The 22,182-nt window shown below is 43.8% G+C and overlaps 2 protein-coding genes across 2 annotated transcripts; both read left to right on the forward strand.

Annotated features, from left to right (window-relative positions):
* The first annotated feature begins 36 nt into the window (after positions 1-36).
* On the forward strand, positions 37-13,633 carry spag17 (sperm associated antigen 17). Its single transcript, XM_077742673.1, has 48 exons — positions 37-214; positions 1,321-1,461; positions 1,554-1,613; positions 1,685-1,813; positions 1,885-2,023; positions 2,118-2,303; positions 2,398-2,582; positions 2,641-2,793; positions 3,423-3,477; positions 3,542-3,669; positions 3,738-3,920; positions 3,985-4,089; positions 4,343-4,493; positions 4,563-4,769; positions 4,873-4,910; positions 4,996-5,115; positions 5,182-5,336; positions 5,394-5,497; positions 5,559-5,608; positions 6,364-6,606; positions 6,678-6,792; positions 6,872-7,099; positions 7,378-7,481; positions 7,570-7,660; positions 7,730-7,863; positions 7,935-8,019; positions 8,086-8,243; positions 8,299-8,419; positions 8,476-8,705; positions 8,776-8,931; positions 9,015-9,133; positions 9,193-9,323; positions 9,389-9,519; positions 9,586-9,759; positions 9,830-9,937; positions 10,843-10,894; positions 10,967-11,057; positions 11,128-11,178; positions 11,269-11,360; positions 11,450-11,536; positions 11,648-11,726; positions 11,794-11,834; positions 11,906-12,054; positions 12,123-12,301; positions 12,365-12,425; positions 13,079-13,226; positions 13,324-13,488; positions 13,558-13,633. The coding sequence occupies exons 1-48, from the start codon at positions 104-106 to the stop codon at positions 13,584-13,586; spliced, it is 5,952 nt and encodes a 1,983-aa protein (XP_077598799.1). The 5' UTR covers positions 37-103; the 3' UTR covers positions 13,587-13,633.
* Positions 13,634-14,415: 782 nt separating this feature from the next.
* LOC144213873 (transmembrane protein 151B-like) lies at positions 14,416-21,894 on the forward strand. The gene is made up of 7 exons (XM_077742581.1): positions 14,416-14,553; positions 14,690-14,908; positions 18,280-18,621; positions 18,690-18,824; positions 18,979-19,118; positions 19,184-19,223; positions 19,300-21,894. Exons 2-7 carry the CDS (start codon positions 14,840-14,842, stop codon positions 20,431-20,433), a joined length of 1,860 nt encoding a protein of 619 aa, XP_077598707.1. The 5' UTR covers positions 14,416-14,553; positions 14,690-14,839; the 3' UTR covers positions 20,434-21,894.
* Positions 21,895-22,182: the final 288 nt, after the last annotated feature.

Below are 22,182 nucleotides of genomic sequence, written 5' to 3' on the forward strand. Positions count from 1 at the left end.
TCCTATTTATGTTTGTCTCCATGGCAACCAGTCGACAACAAAGTCAAGTATGGGGATTTGGTGGTCAAAAAAATCTTGATTTCTAGCATTCCTTCGAGACAAAATGGCACCCAAGGCCGCTAAAAAGGGCGCCGCGGCCAAGAAGACCGCCACAACTCAGGGTCCCGACGTCCAATCGTGGGAGAGCGGTCTTGCCAATACACCTTTTGATGAGGTTTGTTTGTCATACAGTAGCGGAAATGCTATAAAGTGTGTTTCTAGGCTCAGTTTGTTTGTTTTAAATAGTTTTTATTTATATTGACCATAACTCAATAACATCACGCAACTGCCAGAATAGTAGATTAGATTACATGCGTCAAAGTGGCGGCCCGGGGGCTAAATCTGGCCCAGTGCCTAATTTTGTGTGGTCCGGGAATGTAAATCATGAGTGCTGACTTTCTGTTTTAGGATCAAATTAAAATGAGAGTATATATATATATATATATATATATATATATATATATATATATATATATATATATATATATATATATATATATATATATATATATATATATATATATATATATATATATATATATATATATATATATATTAAATTTCTTAATTTTCCCCCTTTTGAATCAATAATAGCAATTTTTAATCAATTTTTTCGTTGTTTTTTAGTGCAAAAATGTTCTTGTAAAATCTAAAATAAACATTGTTTTAGATCTATAAAAAACTGAATATTCAGGGCCTATGTAGTACATGAATGTAGGCCTATGCAGTATATGTATGTAGGCCTATGTAGTACATGTATGTAGGCCTATGAAGTACATGTATGTAGGCCTATGTAGTACATGTATGTAGGCCTATGTTGTATATGTATGTAGGCCTATGTAGTACATGTATGTAGGCCTATGTAGTACATGTATGTAGGCCTATGTAGTACATGTATGTAGGCCTATGTAGTACATGTATGTAGGCCTATGTAGTACATGTATGTAGGCCTATGTAGTATTTGTATGTAGGCCTATGTAGTATTTGTATGTGGGCCTATGTAGTATATATCTGTAGGCCTATGTAGTATATGAATGTAGGCCTATGTAGTATATGAATGTAGGCCTATGTAGTATATGTATGTAGGCATATGTAGTATATGTATGTAGGCCTATGTAGTATATGTATGTAGGCCTATGTAGTATATGTATGTAGGCCTATGTAGTATATGTATGTAGGCCTATGTAGTACATGTATGTAGGCCTATGTAGTATATAAATGTAGCTATATGTAGTATATGTATGTAGGCCTATGTAGTATTCCGATTCCTCGCGTTTTCAGGAGAACTGGCAAGCATGCGTTTGCCTACTGGTAGGCCAGAGTCCACAAGACGAAGACCTCCTCCGGTTGCTGTCCCGTGCCGTCCAACAACCCCAACGCAAGCTTTTCAGCTCACTCACCAGAGAGGAAACAGAAGCCAAAGTACACTATCCAATATTATTCCGATATACCTTATCTTATAAGAGTGTATCAATCATTACAACTGTGGAATCTGCAACTTTATTTAAACACAGATTCGCGAATACGGCAATCCCAAGGTGAAAAAACGTGACGCCTTCCCTCAGTACTACGAGGTCAGTGTCGAAAAACAGCTAACGTAGAGTATTGGCTTCTTGTTTCTAAGTCTCGAACCCAATTTTTTTAGGTGACCGGACCCGCCAGGGAGCTCCTGGAAGCCCGAGAAGAAATCCCAGCTGAGCTCATGGCTCAAATCATCAAATTTATGCTCCTTCAGATTAAAGAAGCCGATTTACAAAGACGAAAAGCTGAACATGTGAGTAACCCAAACGTATTACACCCTCTACTGGAAAGTCATGGTATTTTTTGTTGTTGGTACCCTCGAAGATTGCTGCGATGCCTGCCAAAACCAAAGAAAAACCAGCCGGTAAAGGTAAAGACAAGAAGTCCAAAGAAGAGCCGGCTCCGAAACCCAAAGCCACGAAACTCAAACGAAGAGACGATGTAGAACCGCCTAAGTACATAAGTAAATATTATTCATATTTTTATCATTTACAGCAAATGTCTTCAAGCAAACTTCCCTTTAAAATGAATTGACCTCTTGTGTTTTTACCGCAAAGACGACGAACCAAAGGACGGTCCTCAACACTATGTCCTCATCTTGGGTTTTCACAAACCTCAGCTGGTGGGGACATTGGACGCCGCTGGTGTCCACGTATCCAACGTCATCAGGCTGAGTGCCGCCACGCAAAAGTCACATGACAATCCTGACGAGACGGAAGAAGACGAAATCCCAGAGCCCAGTGGTGAGGACTGCCAAGACGGATTTTTGGTTTCTGGATCAGTTTTTCGTAGCCTAGTACATTTTGAGAAAAAACAATGTCCGTTATCCTCCATTAGCCGAGGAAATTGCCGCCAGGGAGGCTTTGGCTGCTCAGGAAAAGCTCCTGGACGACTTCTGGGCGGGTCTCCGACCAGTCCTGGACAATGGCGGAGTCAATTCCAGACTCCACGATGTAGCCCACTTGGAGTACTCTGTTCCAGACTCGCTGTTTCCCTTCGATCTTCAGGATCCCGAGGCCTTGGTGGGTGAGCGTAGGGCCTTCAAGTCTGTCTGGGTCAGGTACTGATGTCTACTCGTAGATGGCGGTGGGGACCAAGATGTTTGACGACGTGGCGAATCTCATTTACGACTGTCTGGATTGGCGCCGCCAGCACCAGAACTACTTGGACAGCGTTGACTTCGTCCGGGTACCGTTCGTAGTCTCCTGGCAGGACTTGATGCAATCTGCGGAGGTACCTTGACGTAATTTAAAAAAAACAAGCCCAGCCAAATTAGATAAAAAGGTGACTTATAGTCCAGAAATGCGGCCATTATAGTACCGTATTTTCACGACTATAAGGCGCACTTAAAAGTCTTACATTTTCTCCAAAATAGACAGTGCGCCTTATAATCCAGTGCGCCTTATATATGGAAAAAATTCAAAACCAAAAACACAAAGGCCTGAACTGAAACAATACTGTTAAATATGCGGATGCCATCCTAGTTTACCAAATCTTCCATCATATAGCTCCTCCCCCACTGCAAGATTTTATACAAAAAACCCAAAACATCAACAATGGCTGGCTCTATAGGTGACTGTAAAGTAGTGAGTGCTTCATACCTGGAAGTCAATAGCAATTACCGTATTTTCACCACTATAAGGCGCACTTGAGTCTTAAATTTTCTCCAAAATAGACAGTGCGCCTTATAATACAGTGCGCCTTATACTACAGTGCGTCTTATAATACAGTGTGCCTTATAATACAGTGCGTCTTATATATGGAAAAAGTCATTCATTGAGGGTGCGCCTTATAATGCGGTGCGCCTTATAGTCGTGAAAATACAGTATGTTATCCCCTCCATTTTGTGTGTTTCTTCTTAGGCTGCAACAACCGTGTCCCCCCGTTCGAAAAAGCCCGGCCGCCCAGCCCCGCCAAGTAAGTATTCTTCTCTAGCGTCCTCAACCCCCCCAACTTTACGTTCGCCATTCCTGCCTCGCAGAGAAGGTACCATCGTCCAGCCCGTCTCTCACAACTGACGTGGACATGAATTACTACAGCGGTCTTCTGGAAAACATCCCAGCCGAAGCCTGCTCCGTTCCCCTCATCCTTCACTGCATGCTGGAGCAGGTTTGCATCCTTGTCATCTTCCGAGTCTTTGCATTGAAGTCCTTTGGAGCTCACTTTAGCGCCCTCAGGTGGTGTTCACAAGCGAGCAACCACCACCTGAAGACTGGGATCCTCAAAAAGCCAATATTTTAGATCAACATGTTGTTTCTCAAATGCTGCAAAGCGTCATGTCTCAAGTCCAAGGAGCAGAAGAGAAGAAAGAACTTCTGACCAGTTTACTGACCACCGTACAAACCGAAGAAGACAAAGAGGTACATGCCAGGGCCGACGCCTACTCCGGAACATTTTTTCTTCAACCCATATACGTTCCACTAGGTTCTTAAGGAACAGTTTGACGAGGGCGAAGTACCGGAAAGCCCTGAGCATCCTGCTATCATCAGACACCATGACGAAAGAGCATTACGCTTCATTGGTATAAATGTAAGTCATAATAAAAGCCATTTATTATTAATTGTATTGGCTAAAACTATGCATGAATGCTAGGAAACACATTAAAAAACATTAACTCGTGATGGTGCGTAGCTTTCGGACTATTGGGGTGGTTTTATAATGGGGATCGTCTTATATTCGGGTTAATTCGGTAGTACGAAAAGTGTAAGATAGGCTAAATACAGACATTTATGTAGCATTTAGTGTTTTTGCTGCCATGTTGGTTATTTTCCCCTTTATTTAGAGGATGCAAGACCTGAATCCAGCCCAGGAAGAAGCCGCCATGATGATGCGATCACCTGCTTGGCATCTCATCAAATCAGTGGCGCAACGGCGTTCCAACACGTTATGTTGGATGGCTATCAAACAACAGCTTCAACGCCAATGCACCGATGGTCCGGAATCCAAATATTTCTAGCTATTCTACCAATTGTTTTCCTCTAAAAACTCTCCTACCTCTGTAGATGAAGTGTCATGGCCGCAAGTGGAACGCTTCTTGCACCAGAGCATCTTTGAAAGCATGCAGCTGACGGAATTGGACCAAAGCGGCGTTCTCAGAAAGGATTGTCGATTATTGGGCATGGTACAACGAGCAACAAAGCACCCTGTCAATCCCTGGGACAACCCTTTGTCTTTCGCTAAGCAGAAGCTACATATTTTGCGCACGAAAAGTATGTAAATTGTACTTTATTTACTGTCTCACTGGACTATAAGTCGCACCTTTACCAGATCATTGCCTGTTAAGGTATATATTTTTCTTCTTCTCTCCTGCAGGGGCATCGTTTTTAAACAAAGACTCTCATTCTACAGAGGTATTTGCATTTAAATCGCCAAATCTAACAGTTTCATCGTCAAAATATTGACTTGGACATCTCTTGTGTTATTTTTTTCCACCAGCAGGGTATGGCTGAGCACCAAAAAATTCGTCTTGACCTGTCCGACATCCAAAGATGCCGATTGAGGTCTCTCTCCGACTGGTGCTATGTCGAACACTACGAATCTGCTATCTTATCTCAGGTGACCAGTCATTTTCAAGTGGAGAAATGTTCAATGTATGTGAACGGTTGTCTTTTTGGGGTATAGGTCCTCCAATCAGTTTCACAACAGTATCGTTGTCTGGATACACTTCGAGGAAGTCACAATAACGTGATGTATATTTTCTGTCACAATCCTATGAGTTCACAACGTTCCTGCAAGGAATTCTGGAATGTAGCGATTCACACAGATGTCAAGTTCAGGTAGGAATCCGGTCCTTTTGATTTATTGGAGGCAAAATCATTTTTTTTTAATGATAGGAAATATTTGGAGCATGTAGCAGCTACCATTTCTGACTGGATTGACAAAGAGGAAATGAAGAGACGGTTGTTGGATGAGATAAATATAAATCCTCCATCTGAATGTATGGATTACACCGACTGGAATGTTATTCATCGTTTTATTAACTGATACAAATATTTCAGGCTGGCCGGAGGAAGACGAAGAGCCTTACGTGACAAAAACTTCACTGAAAGTTTGTACTTCACACACAATTTTACATTATGTTGAAGATCATTGTCCCATTAATTTAGAATAATAATACATAACAAGTTGTCCAGGTCCTGAAGGGGCAAAACAGCCCCAGACCAACACGTTATGCTTTAGTTTTACCATGCCTTTTGTGTCAAAAAACATACCATATTTTCCCGACTGTAAGGTGCACTTAAAAGTCTTAAATTTTCTCCAAAATAGACAGTGCGCCTTAGAATACAGTGCGCCTTATATATGGAAAAAACAGAAAACCAAAAACGAAAAACCACCACTGTCGGATATTAAAAAAACACAAACGCCTGAACTGAAACAATACTGTTAAATATGCAGATGCCATCTTAGTTTACAAAATCTTCCATCATATAGCTCCTCCCCCACTGCAAGATTTTATACAAAAAAAATCCAAAACATCAACAATGGCTGGCTCTAGAGGTGACTGTAAAGTAGTGAGTGCTTCATACCTGGAAGTCAATAGCAATTACCGTATTTTCACCACTATAAGGCGCACTTAAAAGTCTTAAATTTTCTCCAAAATAGACAGTGTGCCTTATAATACAGTGCGCCTTATATATGGAAAAATGTCATTCATTGAGGGTGCACCTTATAATGCAGTGCGCCTTATAGTCGTGACAATACGGTATCAAGATTGACCATAACGGGAAATGGATGTAAACAAAATAGAAAAGCAGGCAGCCATTTTTTTTGTCCTTCACATTGAGCCATCATTCAAACTAATAGGCTATCGATCTGGAAGAAGAGCGGATGAATAACGAAGATTCCAAAAAAGGCAAGAAGACATCGAAAGCACCCCCGGCTAAGAAGGCCCCAAAATCCCAGCCGGCAGCCCCCCCGACGGAGGACGCCAAAGAGTCGAAAAAAGGCAACAAAACTACCACCCCCGATGGAAAGGGTAAAGTTACTTCAATCGGCACTACGGCTACCGACCAGTCGCTTTCCAGTAACGAAGATGAGACGGATGAGGTACAGACTAACGAACAAATACTGCGCCATATGCAAAAATACTAACCCCTCCCAAATAAAATCACTTTTAGGGATTTACAGGCTTCCATATGGATGGAATGTTGGTCCATCTGTCAGGGTGTATCCAATACCTCTTCCCAGAATGTGGGGGGCACGTTACCATAGAGACCATCAGCTACGTTGAATGTAAAAATCACCCGTACATTTAGCAGATGCTATTTGTTGTACTGTACTTATACAATGTACAATGGATACTTCACTGCAGGTTCCAGCATGCTTAAAGTATCCGTAAGAAAGGACGGTCATCATTTCTACACCCACATTTACCACGCCGTCAGTACAGTCAAAAACGACACAAAGGGTAACGGTGAAACTACTCCAAAAGCCCCTCCCGAGATAAAACCCGCCATGTGGAAGCGGTCTTTCTCGGCGTTGTTGGATAATGGCGTCCGTCTGGCGTACAGTTACGAAAGTCCACCAGAAAAATGCAATGGTGGGTGACTTCCCTAAGCAAATGATTGTGTATTTTCTCTTGAAAATTGAATGCTATGATAGTACACTAGCATCCAAATACTGTTTTCTGGACTATAAGTCGCACCAGCCAAACAATGAGAGAAAAAAATACTACTCCTGCAACTCATGTGGGTTTAGGTCACACATGAGTTGCAGGCCTATTCAAACTATGCAAAAAGTGCGACTTATAGTCCAGATAATGTGGTGGGGATTTCTCCCCCGACCAAATTCACCCATTTTTTTCGTTCTACGTTACAGTAACAGAGATTCCTGAAGCAACAGATAAAATCCCACCTGATTCCAAAGTGGAAGAGGACACAGAACAAACAGAGTCCCCAAAAAGTGACAGTGACCCTGAAGAGGTACACATTTCGTACACCCTAACAAAATACACATGGTATTCTGAAGTATAATCTTTGGTTGCTTTTATTGGGGGGTTGTGGCATGAAGCTATGTGAAAGCCCATTACCCCTGGGCCCCCTGAATAGCCTCAACCTTTCCCTCCCAAATGGCTTACTGGTCCAATTCATGCGTGAAGACGGTAAGTAACGTCTCTACCCAAAGAAAAGCTCACTTTTATACTGTAACACCGAAATCCGGGTGTCCTCAGAGGGGCGGGACATGTTGGTGCGTCTGAGTTTCCACAATGCGGGACCCCAAGTCCCCTCTTTCGCCAAAGAAGCATCCCGCACCATCACCAGTCAAGGAACCGTAATCCGATACATGAAGGATGGCTCCAGCGAGGTCCTCCAATCAGCAATTTTGCTCACTCTTGGTTGCTGTGACTTCTCACCCGCGTTTTTTTAATTTTACAGGTGCTTTTTGCTGACGGCGCAATCAGTTCCAGCTCCGATTCCGGTCCGGTTTGGGTCGAAGAAATCGAAGATGACGACACAGAAGGCAAGGAATTGTTCCCATATTGGCATTTTTGGGGGTGTTCATTCCCTCTGTTTTTTATTCTTCTAGAGCAAAATCCAGAGAAGCAAGTAACCCCTACCCCCGAAGGGTTTTGGACGACAACAACCCCTTACGGTACCCGCATGAGCACAGTCGCTAACACCCATGAAATGACCCCCAACTGCACACTTCTAACCTACAAGACGACTAACCCTGCCACACAAGAGGTAAGACTTCTCCACCATCTACATTTGCCGGATCTGTTCACCTTTTGGCCTCTAGGTGATGCTCAGCCGGGAAGATCTGGTGGTAACGGTGCAAAAACCGGACGGATGCTTAAGTGTAGATCACGCAGATGGAACTAGAATCACCACGTTTTACCAAGAAAGACCACCAAATACAGGTAAGGGACTCTAAAACCTGATAATCGAATTTTAACGTGGCAGATTTTCTTCGTAGATGACGAAGTCAACCCAAGCTTAACCGGTACAGAAGACCCGTCTTCTGATGGATCCGCTACCCCCAACTCCAAAACGCACGAATACAGTAGCACAGGGAATAAAGAGCGGGTGCTAATGGTAGAGAACGAGGCTTGCGCTACGGTTTTGATGTACCCCGAACGATACGCGGCTGAAATCTACTTGGCGGATGGAACCATTATCACTGGCAACTACGAGGGAGTTTACCAGGTAGAGCTTTTTTCGTCAGGTGAGCTTTGATTGGCTCTTGAAATAACACTTTTTTGTTCATTGGGTCCAGGTGTTCCCATCCAGTTCCGGGGTCTTGAATATCCAAAGTGACGGCAAATGTGTTTACACTAGCGGTGGCCCTCAAGATGGCTACCCTTCTTACATCATGAGTCACACTGATAAAGTAGTTTTTGACATCAGTGACTTGGACGGAAACTACTTTCAGGTAGTTAGATCTATTCCCAGAGTGCTTTATAAGCCTGGTAGGCTTGGTTTGAAATACAAAATGAAGATTCTCACTGTTTCCAGGTGTTGGAAGATGGCCAGGTGACAGCACGTGTTTTCCCAACACAATACACGCTACGTGAGGACATTGATGACGAATGGAGATCATCGTCCATGTCAAAGCCAAGAGACAATTGTCCCAGGTGCTAAAGCGGCGTCAATCCAAGTTCCACTTCAGTTCCTGACTTCTTTTTAAACACAGGTTGTTCCTGGTCCATGAGGACGGATCTGGTACAGAGTTCCTGAGTAGCCAAGCTGCAGAGGACTTGATGCACCAAGCTGACTTGGACCCCAATGCGGCTCTGATGAAAGACCCTTTACCCGACACTGAAGGTGGGTGACGGTCTGTCTAATGTACAGACCTAGATTCCGACAAAACCTGCTTGGGGATCTTCCAGGTGAATTTGGCATTACTATCCTGAAGCCTGGTATTGAGAGTGTGCGGTCCAGGTGGGTCCACACCAAGCTGGACCGTGACTCCATGCCCCAGAACCGCTACAGCTGCGGTCATCTTTCACCTTCTTCAGAGGTACCAGAGCATAAACAGGGTCAACGAAAAAAACAGACTTTGACACTACATCCTCTCATTTAATAGAAATTTCCCAGTCCTTTATTCGGGACCAGCACGGGGCAAGGGTACAACTCCCGAAAGTACAGAACTGCAAGTGTAGCTGCACGCAGCTGCCCTAAAGTCTTGGAAATCCGGGAACTTTTCCAGCATAAGGTCTTGAACAGAAGGCTCAAAAAGATGGTGGACACGCGGCTGAAGGCAAGTACTGGATAATACAAGACTACTTTGTTTGTCTCCTGCGTGACTGATGGTGGATGTGTAATTACAGGAATATATCGAAAGCTTGATGGAGAAGGCCCAGTGGTCCTCCGACGTGATGCTCAAGGACCCCCGCAGTGAAGTGGAGCAAGTCTATGCTGGGGTGCTTCTCAGTCAGGTGCCCCACACAATACTATAGAACTTTATTATCTTCTACTACTACCACTGCCGCTACTGGTAGTGGTGGTAGTGGTGGTAGGGGTGGTAGGGGTGGTAGGGGTGGTCGGGGTCGTAGGGGTGGGAGTGGTGGAAGTGGTGGTAGTGGTGGTAGTGGTGGTAGTGGTGGTAGTGCGGGTAGTGCGGGTAGTGCGGGTAGTGCGGGTAGTGGTGGTAGTGGTGGTAGTGGTGGTAGTGCTGGTAGTGGTGGTAGTGGTGGTAGTGGTGGTAGGGGTGGTAGTGGTAGTAGTGGTGGTAGTGGTGGTAGTGGTGGTAGTGGTGGTAGTGGTGGTAGTGTTGGTAGTGGGAGTAGTGGTGGTAGTGGTGGTAGTGGTGGTAGGGGTGGTAGGGGTGTTAAGGGTGGTAGGGGTGGTAGTGGTGGTAGGGGTGGTAGTGGTGGTAGTGGTGGTAGTGGTGGTAGTGGTGGTAGTGGTGGTAGTGGTGGTAGTGGTGGTAGTGTGGTAGTGGTGGTAGTGGTGGTAGTGGTGGTAGTGGTGGTAGTGGTGGTAGTGGTGGTAGTGGTGGTAGTGGTGGTAGTGGTGGTAGTGGTGGTAGTGGTGGTAGTGGTGGTAGTGGTGGTAGTGGTGGTAGTGATGGTAGTGATGGTAGTGCTGGTAGTGCTGGAAGTGCTGGAAGTGCTGGAAGTGCTGGTAGTGATGGTAGTGCTGGACTACAGCTCCATCTAATTGATGTATAACACAACCCCCTACTACCACTACTGCGTTTTATTATCTGGTGTTACTTATACTGCTTAAAATATGGTAGCTTTACTGCCATGTAGTACGCAAAAAATTGAGAATAATGTCAAAATCAGGTAGGGCTAATTGTACTATACAAAGTGTGACTTTGGACGGTGTTCATTTCAAGTGTCTTCCAGAGGAAGGACAGGAAGACTTCTTTGATACAGAAAGGATTGCAGGTCAGTGTGTTCATTCCCAATCATGCTTGACTAGAGACTCTCGTCAATTGTATCGTCCATGTTTGTCCACAGGGGGCATTGGAGGTCTGTACAACCAAACTGAAGAGACACCGGTTGAGCTGCTGGAGAAATTGGAACATCCCAAAAAGATAGAAACCATCTGGTAGAAGACTCTCCATACTTAAGGTGACGTCTTCACAAGTCCATCTTTTAGAACTCTGGTCTTCTTTTAGCTCCGCCCAGGTCAAAGAGACACGGTGGTCCGACACACTAGAAGAGTACAGGTATGACTCCCAAGACTCACTGAGTCACATCCAGATTACCTGAATAGAAGACAAAATGGCCGCTAATCTCCGGATGAATCTGTCCTTCAGACAAGAGCTTTCTGAAGTCAAGGCGTGTGTTGATGCTCTCAGAAACAGGTTTATCGTACCGTATTTTCACCCAGAAAACATCCTTTTACACCAGGAAAGTGTTTCCCTATTGGTCCTTCTCACCATCCAATCAAAATGAATTATACTTTGGTGTTTACTGTCCTTAATCTTCTCCAAAAAAAGGGGATAATTAAGAGCGTCCCAACTTCACCCGTGTCAGACGATACTGAAGACACCTCATGGAGGGACGAACAACAGGAAGACTACCGTACGTACCCGTATTATATGGACTATAGTCAGAAAACTAAGAAATAAACAGTATTTTCCGCACTACTACTTCTACTATATCTACACACGAAGCAAATATATTCCATTTCAGAAAACATTATGACGCCACAACCCGAGCACCCGACACCTACAGCTCCGCCTCCAGATCTTCCTGGCTCGTTACCACTCAGGTTCGTTAGTCCTTCAGGTCTCTTAATAAGTACAAGCTACTTATGTACATATTTTATTCTTCACAAGGAGCAGCAGGATACTTGGAAGGACAACTCCACCTGCAGCAGGTACTATTGTCCTATAGGAAACTGGAATATGAATACTGTTTTGATTCTGATTGTACCGTGTCCTCCACAAGTGTCCACACCAGCTCCGGTTACCCGCACGGATTTCTTCGTCCCTCGGAGTATGGTCCACACGAATGTAATTGGGGAACCCAGACGTGTTCCCATCCGACTTCCACCATCGATTATCATCTCCAAACCCTTCGGCGTCCCAAACCATCACGTAAGATGGCCGTTAAATCTGAAAACCAGGTCTAGATGTTGACCCTCTTCTGGGAAATCCGTCTCCAGTTCCGCTCGGTGGAGGATCCAGTCCGGCGCAGGTGTCGCACTATATCGCTCTCAGACCCGAATTCTATTATCCGGGGCTTTGAGGTACGACCCCCCAGCGTGGACTTTGGCTTACAGAAGGACGGCACGTCGTCTGCCGTCACCGTGGTGATGAAGAATGTGGGCGTCGACACCTGCAGGTGAGACGAGGAATTGAGCCATTTACACTACTGTGAGGTGAGCTCACACTTGTCTTCCTCCAGGTTCCATGTGAAACAACCTCCCATCTCTTCAGGCCTTCGCGTCAAGTACCAACCGGGACCGGTGAGTACAAGACTACATTTTCCCAACTAAAAGATTTTCAATTTTTTATATGCCATATTACTACTATTACTCCTAATATGACAACGACTACTGCTACTACTAATATGACAACAACTACTACTACTCCTAATATGACAACGACTACTGCTCCTACTAATATGACAACTACTACTATTACTACTTATATGCCAACTACTACTATTACTACTAATATTACAACAACTCGTACTACTACTACTAATATGACTACTACTACTAATATGACAACAATGACTACTACTACTAATATGACAAAAATGACTACTACTACCAATATGACAACTACTACTACTACTACTAATGTGACAACTTCTACTACTACCACTAATATGACTACTACTATTACTACTAATAATATGACAACTACTACTACTAATATGACAACTACTACTACTACCACTAATGTGACTACTACTACTACTAATATGACTACTACTACTAATATGACAACTACTACTATTACTACTAATATGACAACTACTACAGCTCCATCTAGGTAATGTACAACATAACATCAACCACTACTACAACTACTACTACAAGTACTACTACTAAAGCTCCCTCTATTGGATGTATACATGATTTACATTTACATACTTAAATTGCCTGTTTAGGTACCCGCAGGCCTGCACATTGAACTACTCATCGAGCTGTACGCCATGTGCGATGCAAAGGCGGGCCACACGGACCCGGCCAAGTACATCTCCCACAACATCGTCATCCCCACCGAGACCAACATCATCTATTTGCCCGTCACGGCCAATATCCTTCCAATATGCTCACGGGGCAACATTGGCCGTCTTAAAACGATGATGGATGCTTTCATTCCAATAAAACTGCTCTTCCTTGACTAGATTACCCATCGTTCCGGAGAACTTGTACCGGTTTTTGTTAAGAGATCAGCGTGGTTTCGAAGGCAGCAGACCAATGGCGGCCCTCAAACAATCCCGCAGCCTACCAGCAAATCGGGAACCGGGACGCAACCCACCTGCTCCGCAACGGCCTGTAACAGCTGCAGTTGCAGGTACAAAATTCTACAAAATCTACAAAACGCGGCCTGTTTTCCTCAATTTTCCGGTTTTCCATTTTACAGAGCATCACAAACGCACCGCCAGTCTGTGAAGAGCACATCTTTGCTTTCAAATAAAAGTCTTTTTAAAATTATTAAACCGTGTCATTGCCATTTAATTTTAAAGGAAGACTGGGTAGTAGTACTAGTACTAGTAGTAGTAGTGGTGGTTAGATGTTATGTTGTACATTACCTAGAATGGAGCTGTATTAGTTGTCATATTAGTAGTAGTAGTTGTCATATTAGTAGTAGTAGTTGTCATATTTGTAGTAGTAGTTGTCATATTTTTAGTAGTAGTTGTCATATTTGTAGTAGTAGTTGTCATATTCGTAGTAGTAGTTGTCATATTCGTAGTAGTAATTGTCATATTTGTAGTAGTAATTGTCATATTCGTAGTAGTTGACATATTCGTCGTGGTAATTGTCATATTCGTAGTAGTTGTCATATTCGTAGTAGTTGTCATATTCGTAGTAGTAGTTGTCGTATTCGTAGTAGTAGTTGTCGTATTCGTAGTAGTAGTTGTCGTATTCGTAGTAGTAATTGTCATATTCGTAGTAGTAGTTGTCGTATTCGTAGTAGTAGTTGTCGTATTCGTAGTAGTAGTTGTCGTATTCGTAGTAGTAGTTGTCGTATTCGTAGTAGTAGTTGTCGTATTCGTAGTAGTAGTTGTCATTTTATCATAGTTTATAGTATTTTTTATTATTTTCCCCCCTATTCACAATATTTTTACAACATTTTTTTCAAACACAAACATTTTACATACTAAATATTCTTTGCATTTTTTTTTTACTTCATCTGTGATATTTTTAAACAAAACCGATTTCCGCGTGCACTTCATCAATGGACTTTAGCACGTGCGCATCTCATCAAATGCGTGCGCCCGCCCGCGTGTGTGCCAAAGTGGAGATGACGTCACACAAACGCAAGGTGCAAAAGCAGAAGCGTCTCCTCCGTCTGTCATCCTCTACCACCAGAATAGTCGTCTTTGCGCCACGGACCATCGGCGGGAACCAGGACACGGTGTGACTTTGCTTTTTGAATTATTTATATATTTCTATAACCCCCCACCCCACCCCCTTCTCCATCATCCATCCCCCACTCCACGGAGTCGGCGGAGGAACCTTTAAACGGACTATATGATGCCCGTTTGCCGCAGGCGCCGGCGCCATGGTGAAATCGGACACCGACCCGCGGCGGATGGGGTGACCGCGCCGGCTGCTCCACCCGGGAGGAGGTCCCTGGCTTCGGACGCCGCCGCCGCCGCCGCCGCCTGAACCCGCTCCTAAAGGGGGAGGAGGCGAGGAAGATGCGGACGGAGGAGGAGAGGGCCTCTGCACAAGAGCCCATTTTGGAGGACGGCTCAGGACGTGAGCAGGTAAGGACATGGACAAGTTGCGCAATTTTTTTTGGGGTGGGGGGAGACATTGAAGAGACCTCCATAGTCACCCAGTCAAGGACACTATAGTGCTTAAACAGGCTTGCACGGTGCATTGTTGTTTTGATTGTGGTTGTGGTGGTGGATGCCCTTCAGCCAATTAGATGATACTGCTTAGCATTGCACTATAGATGTCTCATCATAATACTAATACTAATAATAGGGAATGATATTTTCCCCTTTTTGGGGTCTAAAAGTTGATGTTTTGGTCCATTGAATGCAAGAAAACAGTCCAATATTTGCACATTTTTAGCCAATGCGGGCATTGTAGTGTACTACATTTTGTCAAATTTAGAAAGCTCATAATATCTGAATGTTTTCATTTTTTATTCCTCTTAAGTGAGGTATTCCATAATGACATTGCATCTGCACAATTGTTCCTTATACAAAAGTCAAACAGAATATGGGAGTCAATGACAACTACATACTACTACTGCTACTAAAATGACAACTATATACTACTACTACTACAACTAAAATGACAACTATATACTACTACTACTAAAATGACAACTACATACTACTACTACAACTAAAATGACAACTATATACTACTACTACTACAACTAAAATGACAACTATATACTACTACTACTAAAATGACAACTACATACTACTACTACAACTAAAATGACAACTATATACTACTACTACTAAAATGACAACTCCATACTACTACTGCTTCTAAAATGAACACTACATACTACTACTACTACTAAAATGACAACTACATACTACTACTACCACTAAAATAACAACTACATACTACTACTAAAATGACAACTGCATACTACTACTAAAATAACAAGTACATACTACTACTAAAATAACAACTACATACTACTACTAAAATGACAACTGCATACTACTACTAAAATAACAAGTACATACTACTACTAAAATAACAACTACATACTACTACTAAACTGACAACTGCATACTACTACTAAAATAACAAGTACATACTACTACTAAAATGATGACTACATATTACTACTAAAATGACAACTACATACTACTACGACTAAAATGACAACTACATAGTACTACTAAAATGACAACTGCATACTACTACTAAAAAGACAACTACATACTACTACTACTACTAAAATGACAACTACATACTATTACTACTACTAAAATGACAACTACATACTACTACTACCACTGAAATGACAACCACATAGTACTACTACTACTAGAATGACAACTACATACTACAGCTACTACTAAAATGACAACTACATACTACTATCACTACTAAAATGCCAACTACATACTACTACTACTAAAAAAGAAGGTTTGGTTCTAGCACCCATCGGATCAAGTGGGCCATCATCACCCTCATTAAAGGCGCCTTCCTGTTTTGGGATGGCGTATATATATGGCCTGGCCTCATCCTCCAACCTGGCACTCTAGCACTTATCTCATTTACCTTTAGTCAATAGTCAGCTGGCAAAGTGCAGTGGAGTCCTTCCTCCATTTTCTAAGACTACACGTACAGTATCCCTGACAAAAGAATACTATATTCCCGTTTAAGGCCTTCCTAACAACCTATTTTCCAGATCCTCGCCTCATTGGTCGCCCACGCGCTGGGATTTGCTAATTATAGCGAGCACAATCGGCGTGTCCATGCAAAAAAAAATGGAATCTAAAATATCTTCAAAACAAACCAATGCTGTCATGAAGTTTTGTTAGGTTCAATGAAGAACGGAGAAATGAGTACCAGTGGTTTAAATATGAGTTTGGGTGTTGCTTTTTGTGAGTATTTCTGTACAAATTCCATGAATGTTGCCTTGACTCTCGCTCTCTGATCCACTTAGAAACAGTCGCCGAGGGAGGCAGGAAGTAGCGGCGAAGACGGGGGGTGGAGAGTGATTTGAAGGAGGGAGGGAGAGAAAATTCAGAGATGGGGAATGATGACATAACTCAAGGTAGGAGGACAGGAGTGGGATAAGACCACAGGATTTGACATTTGGGGTGCAGTTGTCCACAATCTCCAAGAATTCTCCAACGCTAAATAATTAACATGCTACAAGTACAACTAAAATGACAACTATATACTTCTACTACTACTAAAATGACAACTATATACTACTACTAAAATGACAACTATATACTACTACTACTACTAAAATGACAACTACATACTACTACCACTACTACTAAAATGACAACTACATACTACTACTAAAATGACAACTACATACTACTACTAAAATGACAACTACATACTACTACTAAAATGACAACTACATACTACTACTAAAATGACAACTACATACTACTACTAAGATGACAACTACATACTACTACTAAAATGACAACTACAAACCACTACTATAATGACAACTATATACTACTACTAAAATGACAACTACATACTACTAGTACTACAAAAATGACGACTACATACTACTACTACTAAAATGACAACTACATACGACTACTACTAAAATGACAACTACATACTACTACTACTACTAAAATGACAACTACATTCTACTACTACTTCTAAAATGACAACCACATACTACTTTTACTACTGAAATGACAACTACATACTACCGCTACTTCTAAAATGACAACTACTACTACTAATAATAATAATAATATGACAACTACCTCTACTACTACTTGATATGAGTTTGGATGTTGCTTTTTGTAAGCATTTCCTACAAAAATAAATAACATACATCGGCATTGAATGTCCTCACGCCGCAATCAGGACCGCCTGCACTTAGCCAGGCACTCACTAATTTTCATCACTAATGCCGTGATGCGTTCATGGTGGTAATGCATCAGTTTTGCGCACAGCCGCAAGCTTACACACGGTGAAATGGGACACCCTTTAACCAAGCAGGAAGGTCGTTAGAAAAATGTCGCCAGGACAAACCACAGTACTTCAATCTCTTTCAAAAATCCTCATAGTATTGAGTATCCACACGTAAATAGCAGTTTACTAAAAAAATGGAGGATAAAGAATATAGACTGCCAAATAGGACAAATACCTATGAAAATGGTATGATGGGAAAGTGGATAGCGCGTTAACATCATAGAGGTTCCTATGTAGGGTTTGCATGTTCTCCCCGGGCTTTTGTAGGTGTTTTCTGGGTACTCACACATCTCAAAAACCTAGCTAAGCTAATTGAAGGCTCTAAAGGACCCCTTATGTAAGCAGGAATAGTTTTCTGTACCCTGCAATTTGGCTGAGCACCAATTCAGGGTGTCTCATAACTGGAATAGGCTTCAGCACCCCCTGCGAGCCTCTCTACAGAAAATAAGTTCCTCCCAATTCTCCGTCTCCTCAGCAACGTCCACTCCAGCAGTCGGTGGCGTCGTCCCTTTGCCGGGAGTGCCACTGGAAGTGCCTCCTTCTGACGCTCCTTATGTACGGGTGTTTCGCCACCCTGGCCTGGTGCGCCATGTGCCGTGTGCCAGTACTCAGCTCGTCGCCTGTTCGCATAGCGGCCGCCGACGGTAACTCCACCTCAGCCGCCTACTACAGCGACGTGGAACGTTTGGAAAGCCCCTGTTCCAGTGGTTACCTCTACATCCCACTGGCTTTCCTGGCCATGCTTTACGTGGTTTACTTGGTGGAATGTTGGCACTGCTTCTCCAAGACGGCGGTCTTGGCTCACGCGGAATTCCGGGTGAGTACGATTCTTCTGTTCTGGTTAGGATCTCGGAATGCAAGGAAATTAGTGTCTTTGTCCATTAGGATGTGTACGAGCGTGTACAGCGGCTTCAACAGGGCACGCCCTGTATTTGGTGGAAGGCTATTAGCTACCACTATGTGAGAAGGACTCGGCAGGTGACCAGATATCGCAATGGGGATGCGTACACCACCACGCAGGTATGGGGATGTTTTGTGACCCTATTTTTCAGCAAAGAAGACGAAAATATATGTCCATTTTGTAGGGTTGTTGGACATTGATCTGAGGAATTGACAAAAACTGGTCCAAATTTAAAAAACAAAGTGTAAATTTGATATATTTTACTTTGGGCAGGTCTACCACGAGCGGGTTAACACTCACGCATCCAGTTCCGAGTTTGACTACGCCCGCTACGGGGTTAAGGATGTATCCAAAGAGTTGTTGGACCTCCAGTTGCATTCGGCAGTTCGCCTTCGCTTCACCAAGTGCTTCAGGTGAGTCCACGCCGTTTACCTGTGTTCTATTCCTTCTGAAAGTCCACTACTTCTTCTGTTCTCAGCTTTTCTAGCGCCAGGGCTGAGGCTGCTTATCTCACCCAGGTAAGTAAGACGGAAAAACCCCTGGGGATACCAGTTCTCGCCTGGTTTCACCCTCTGTTTTACTCCCTGTCCCAAGCGAGCCCGGTTCTTCGGCGAAAACGAGGGTCTGGACGACTACATGGAGGCTAGAGAAGGCATGCACCTGAAGAACGTTGATTTCCGTGAACACATCCTGGCGTTCCCGGATCCCACTCGCCAGCCATGGTTCTCCAGGTACAGAGTATTCTGGCTGGCCTCAGCTTTGCTTCTGTCATGGCCGTTGCGGGTGGTATCCGAATACCGCACGGCCTATGTTCACTACCACGTGGAGAAGCTATTCGGGGAGGACGAAGATCTCGGCGCGGGGGGCGTACGCCCAGGCGCCGGACCGGGAGGCGGCGGCCGAGGCCGAGGAGAGACTGAGAACGGAGGTGTGGCTAATGGGTCTAGCTACAGATCCATCTCCCGGGTTAACACGGTGGACATGACGGAACTGGAGTGGCACATCCGTTGTAACCAACAGATGGTGCCTAGCTACTCCGAGGCTATCCTCATGGACTTGGATGCTAGCGGGGGGACAAACACGGGTACTTACACACCCGTGTCCGGGCCCCCGGGCACTATTCCCAACCTGGAGGGTAACCGGCCTCCCTTAGCGCTTCCTGCTGTCTTCAACTCGACTTATCTGCTCCAGAGTTGCCCCCGATGTCGGCGGACCACGTCCAGTTCCAGCCTTCCCTCCCGACTGAGGGCGCCAATGGGTACCACTGCCTTGCTCAACGCCACGGTGGCAGGTCTGAGGGCGGCCGGGCGTGGCGGGGGGCCGGTGGGTGGCCGGCTAGTGCTCAGTCGCAGTGGGTTTTCCTTGGGTAGGCTAGGGGGCGGCAGACGGAACAGCCTGCTTCATTCCCGAAGTGTTGGGGGAGGACTGGCGGGAAGTCGGGAAGACGGGGCGGCGAGTGGAGCCGCCGGGGGAGGCGGCGCGGGGGGGTTCTTGGGTCTAGGGTCCCGGCAGGAGGACGAGGAAACCCGAGGCGTTCTGGAGGGCGAGGAGGACGAAGACGAGGAGCTAGAGGACGGGAGAGAGGAGGACGGAGATGGGGACGGGGACGAGGAAAGTGAAGCGGCTCCAGCTGAGAGGGAACGTCCTCCATCTTATCAGGACGCCTTCTTCTTCCCCGTGCTCATCATCCACGGAGACGAGAGCTGCCATGCTGGGGACCGTCTCTGAACCTCCAAAAACAGGTGGTCACCATTTTGGATTGTCTTATTGGCTATACAGTGGCGCTTTAACTTGTGGCATTATGTCATTTCCTGGCCATCTTTTCCACCCTTTAATTCCAAAAGAATTGACATCATAAATATAGTAAACACGATTTATTTGTCGTTTTTGGCAGAGGATGAAGAATACATACCCATGATCTTCATTATCTGAAGTTTGTGTACAACCCCATTAGCATTTATTCATGTACTTTAATCACAGTTTAGTTGAAAACAACGTTTTTTAAGGGAGAGTCCCTCGATGCTAATCCCATTAGCGAAAAATGCTATCTGTAGAAACTCAGGTTGCTCTTGATCAAGCTACCACTGTATAGCCATTTTCTAATCCAATAAAAACCTCCGGAAAGAATCCCATCCCAACCAAAGACAGGAAAACGGAAAGTTTCAGTTCTATCTATGCAAGTCCAGGAGTAGGAGTGCTTCCACGCCAAACAACCCGCCACGACACCCTCAGTCCAGTTCTTCCACTTTGTCCCCGCCCCCACTCGATGACTCCTCCTCTTCCTAGCATCCTCAGAGAAGAAGCCACGCCTCCTGGTGAAAAATGCACAACTAAAACATGGACTTACAAGAGCAAACTTACCCTCCATCACTGCACATTTGGCCCATTTAGAGGAAAGCTAGCTCCTCCTTACACCTGCTCCTGTATTTGACCACTCCCCCTTCGTCAAGCACATGTTGAGTCATAAAATACCACGAACCATGACTCCAAAAAAAGACTCAAGCCCATGAAACGACTATTTTTCTGGAAGGAAAAGCACTTATACGATACTATATTCTACTTATAATCTGTGCTTATGCTAACCACTTGGCCACTTAAACTCTGCTTAGACATTTAAATGGAAGCCGCCACCCCTCAAAATAGAAAAATCGGTGAGTGTGCTACTTTTGAATGTTACGCACAAAATCTAAAAGCATGAAAATGTCCTCCTAAGTTGCCTTCATGTGACACTGCTTCTCTTTTTTTAGGGGACACCAGAATGTCCAAAAAATCTGAAAAAAAACACATGTAGTCCAAATCTGGGGGAATTGTGGCTCGCTAGAGGGCAGCAAAGCTTCATAATGCACTTTTTTAGGGGCGTGACTTAACAGTGAATCAGACAGGGTAGAAAACATGATTGGTTAATTGGATATTCCCATCAAAATTAATGGATTATATTAAAATTAAATCAGAATTATGTTTACATTCTGTAAGATTTTTTCTATATTAAGCTCCTCCCTAAAATTTCAACCCAAAATAAATCATCAGGTAAATTATATGTCAAGTTTTAAGTGATAATCAGGCAGCTGATTAATAACGATAACATAAAAATACGCAAAAAAAATCTGCCTTTGTGCTAGTGTGATCATTCGGGGGGTGCTTGACACTGTTTGCCCATCATAATGACAATAAACACGCCGATTACACTGAGGGTCTTCTTCGTGAATCATTTTCAGGGTACTGTAAATTTAAGGTCTTTTCCTGTTAATTCTGAGTGATTTTGTTGTTTTTTGAGCAATTCCAAGTCACATTTTCTTTATTTTAAGTCATTTCAAAGTTATTTTTAAACTCTTAATGGATGGAGAACAACCCACGGGCCATATATTTGACACCCTTGACGTAGAGGAATAAATACACATAAGCACAAATGAAACTTTTCAGTCATTGGGGACAAGGACGCTGGAAAAAACACGGGTAATGACTTAATCCAAGCCAGAA

Source organism: Stigmatopora nigra, chromosome 20, assembly GCF_051989575.1.
Source record: "Stigmatopora nigra isolate UIUO_SnigA chromosome 20, RoL_Snig_1.1, whole genome shotgun sequence".
Classification (NCBI taxonomy): domain Eukaryota; kingdom Metazoa; phylum Chordata; class Actinopteri; order Syngnathiformes; family Syngnathidae; genus Stigmatopora; species Stigmatopora nigra.

Excerpts from the sequence above, each read along its gene's own strand:
- spag17 (XM_077742673.1), top strand. The coding sequence starts at position 104 with ATGGCACCCAAGGCCGCTAAAAAGGGCGCCGCGGCCAAGAAGACCGCC. Across the intron at positions 2,583-2,640 it reads TTCAGGATCCCGAGGCCTTG|ATGGCGGTGGGGACCAAGAT; the intron begins GTGGGTGAGCGT and ends GTCTACTCGTAG. Across the intron at positions 4,090-4,342 it reads TACGCTTCATTGGTATAAAT|AGGATGCAAGACCTGAATCC; the intron begins GTAAGTCATAAT and ends CCCTTTATTTAG.
- LOC144213873 (XM_077742581.1), top strand. The coding sequence starts at position 14,840 with ATGCGGACGGAGGAGGAGAGGGCCTCTGCACAAGAGCCCATTTTGGAG. Across the intron at positions 14,909-18,279 it reads ACGGCTCAGGACGTGAGCAG|CAACGTCCACTCCAGCAGTC; the intron begins GTAAGGACATGG and ends CCGTCTCCTCAG. Across the intron at positions 19,224-19,299 it reads AGGCTGCTTATCTCACCCAG|CGAGCCCGGTTCTTCGGCGA; the intron begins GTAAGTAAGACG and ends CCCTGTCCCAAG.